The sequence below is a fragment of the Vombatus ursinus genome, unplaced genomic scaffold (assembly GCF_900497805.2).
Source record: "Vombatus ursinus unplaced genomic scaffold, bare-nosed wombat genome assembly UNPS02003470.1, whole genome shotgun sequence".
Classification (NCBI taxonomy): domain Eukaryota; kingdom Metazoa; phylum Chordata; class Mammalia; order Diprotodontia; family Vombatidae; genus Vombatus; species Vombatus ursinus.
Genome location: NW_020943248.1, coordinates 1 through 3134, shown reverse-complemented (window position 1 = coordinate 3134; position 3134 = coordinate 1). Strand labels below are relative to the sequence as shown.

The following is a 3134-nucleotide window of genomic DNA, read 5'->3' as shown; positions in this document are numbered from 1 at the left end:
AGAAAAAGGGGAAAGAGGAGGGGGGAGGAGGGAGATGGAGGAAGAGAGAGAAGGAGGGACAGAGGGAAGGGGGAGAGAGATGGAAAAAGGAGAAGGGGGAGGGGAGGAGAGGGGAGGCAGGGCTCACATCCAGGACCTCCCGCCTCAGGGGCGGCTGCTCCACACAGGTCAGCAGCCTCAGCAGCAGGTCCATAATGGCAGACGTCCCGATGTGATGAAGTAACAAAGGCACAAAGTCGGCCTTGTTCCGCAGGAAGGACACTATCTGAGGAGAGAAGAAACTGGGTTGGCGGCCAGCCCCACCCCTTGGCGGACCCCTCCCGCTTCCTCTCGGACCCCCAGAACGAGTACGTCTGGTCCCCTGGTCACCGTCTGACGCGGGGGCGCTAGCCGGGCCTCCGGGGACTCACCTGGCCCGTCTTCCGGTTGATCAGGACCCCCATGACTTTGCTAAAGAAACTGGCCAGCAGGGGGTTCAGGGGGCCTGTGTTCTGCAGGAAGCCGTACAGGCGGCCCAGCAGGGCCTCATCCTCCCCGAGGGCGTCATTGATCTGGGGGACGTCGGAGGTCAGGATCTCACAGGACACGCTGGGGTACCTGGAGAGAAGGTGGCCGTCACACCGACGCCAGGCTTCCGCCTATACGCCTATACTTCCCCTTGAAATCAGGGGCCCATCCCAGGACAGCCCGCAGCCGTGTCTCTAGGTTTCCATTTCCCAATTTGTAAGACCAGGAAGCAAACACCTTTGACCTTCGACCTCCCATTCTTCAGGACACCTCCCTTACGGGGGGGGGGGGGGGGGGCAAGGCAAATACAGGAAACCAAAACAAGCACACTAACTGGTGACGCCTCCTTCCTCCCTCAGCATCGCAGGCTCCACAGTTACACTGCACAGGGGGAAGGCAGGAAAGGCAGCAGGGTGGGAGGTGAGGGAGGGTGAGCGGACAGGGCGGCCAGAGGAGCTAGCACAGAACCAGCATTTGAACCCGGGCCCTGCGCATTTAGGGCTAGGCCTTCTCCACCACTCGGGGACCAGAGCGGGACGGGGCAGGCGGGCCTCACTTGTACCGCAGCCGCTCGTCGCCGGCGGCTGGGGGCTCCTGCGTGACCCAGTCCACGAGGGCCTGCAGATGGGCCGGCCGCAGCAGGTAGTCCAGCAGCTTGGGGTGCGGCACCTTGCACTCCTGCAGCACGTCCTCCTCGTCCAGGAGCTGAGCCAAGACCAGGTCGTCCCTCTGCAGCAGCGTGTCGATGTGGGAGCTGGTGTGCAGGTCAAACTTCCAGAACATGGCACCCTGCGGAGGAGGGACCAGACAAGAGGCTGGGGCAGGCCGGGACTGCCGAGGGACTTCAGCCTAGGTGCCCCGTGCTGTGCCCACGTCAAGGGTGCGGGAGGGGAGGGGGCACCTGGCCTAAGCAACGCCTGGTCACGCAGGTTGTCTCAGAAGCCATGCCACCTGCCCGCCACCTCCCCCCGGAGTTTTCAACGTTTGCAGAGATCAAAGGGGGCCCCCAGAACAAGGCCGTGGTCCGGGGCTCGCTCTGGCCAACTGCCCTCATGCAAAGTCTCACGGGAGGGGACTGCAGAAAGGAAGCCAGAGGCCACCCTTGAGAGCCCGAGGCATGGCCCCCTGTGTGTGGGGGGGCCCCCAATCACACTGATGGCTTCCAGGGGGGCTGTGCCAGCACACAGATCAGCAAGAAGGGTCCTGGATCCTCTCAGCACCTTACCTCCAGCTGGGCAGTAATGCCCCCTACTCAGACGAGAAGCTCTACACTTACATTAAGAAATGCCCTGGGTTCGAGGCCTGATCTCAGCAAGCTGCCTCCCAGATCAGGAAAGGGAAAGCCCCCCAGGAGGCTACTAGCACCAAAGAAGCGTGAGAGCGACGACCACCACTGCCTCCTGCCCCGACCCCTGGCACAAGAGCTGCCCCAGGCCACTCGCCAAGACCCCCGAAATGGGGCCCCGGACCCCAGAAAAGGACAGAAAGAAGAAAGAACGTGTCCAATGACAACCGAGCTGCCCAGGCCGGGGGAGGACTCCCCAGCATCCTCCCACGACCCTCCCCCCAGCCCCTGGGGGGCGGGGCACGCAGACACGCCCCGCGCAGGTGCCGGGGGACCCTCCTGCACCCCCAGCCCCGGAGAATCGAGAAAGAATCGGTTCTGCACAGAAGACGCGGCTGGGGGGGGCCACGTTCAACGCCTCCCGGGAATGCCCTTCGCTGGCCGGGGGGAGGGGAAACCCCCTGCAAGCTTCGGGGGGGTGGAGCCGCCCCAGCCCCGCCCCCCCCAAAGGGAGGCCTCTGAGCCCCCCGGCCCCCCCCGCCTTCCCTCAGTCTCCCCCCTCCGCGCAAGGGGCGGGGCGGGGTCACTGACCTGGGCGCGCGGGCACCGGCGGCTCCGGCCTCGGGAACATAGGGGCGCGCGCAGCGGGAGGGGGCGGGGAAGTGGGCGCGCGCTCTCGGCCAGCGCAGGCGCCCTGAGCGGCCGCGCGGTGGGGGGAGGGGGCCCGCGCGGTGGGGGACCGGGAGGCAGCCCCGCGGCGGTCTGTCTCCCCCGCCCTCCTGCTCCTTTTCTTTCTCCCGTGGGCGTGGGACTTGAAAGCCGGTGCCCGGCCGGGGCTGCGGCGGCTGCTCCGCTCTCGTTCCTGCGTCCGCCTCGGCCGCCCCTGTGTCTGCGTCTGCAGCCTCTGCAGGCAAATCTCGAGCGCAGAGCTAAGAGACGGCAGCAAAATGGCTGGCGCGCAGGCGCGGCAGAGAAGCCGCAGAGAGGGCGGGAAGGGGCGGGAGCTGGCGCGCAGGCGCCCTGAAGCTAGGAGGGGGGAGGGGATCTCACGCAGCCGCTCTAGAAAAGCTCCGCGGGCCCGGGGATAGACACGCGCAGGCGCAAGGGGGGGGGGGAAACGGCTGCGGAGTTGCCGGAGCCCCCGCGCAGCATAAAAGAGAGCCTAAGAAGGACGCTCCTTCCCTCCCTTCCCCCGCTCCCGTGACCCCAGGAGGCTGCAAGCAGGCGGGTCGGGCCTTGTCCTCTTTCTTTGAGGCTTCGTGGCGTCTGTCCGGTCTCGGTCCTCGCGGCGCCTGCCTGCCTGCCGACCCACCCGCCCGTTTGCCGCAGCGAGTCTGCCCGC

The 3134-nt window shown here is 66.6% G+C and overlaps 1 protein-coding gene across 1 annotated transcript; it reads right to left on the bottom strand.

The window, feature by feature from the left end:
- Nucleotides 1-46: 46 nt before the first annotated feature.
- On the bottom strand, nt 47-2437 carry LOC114052263 (serine/threonine-protein phosphatase 6 regulatory subunit 1-like; the record flags this gene model as incomplete). The annotated part of the gene is made up of 4 exons (XM_027874794.1): nt 2384-2437; nt 1064-1296; nt 411-597; nt 47-265 (listed from the first exon to the last, which is right to left on the bottom strand). Coding segments are annotated over exons 2-4 (633 nt in total), but the record flags the coding sequence as incomplete, so codon positions are not given.
- Nucleotides 2438-3134: the final 697 nt, after the last annotated feature.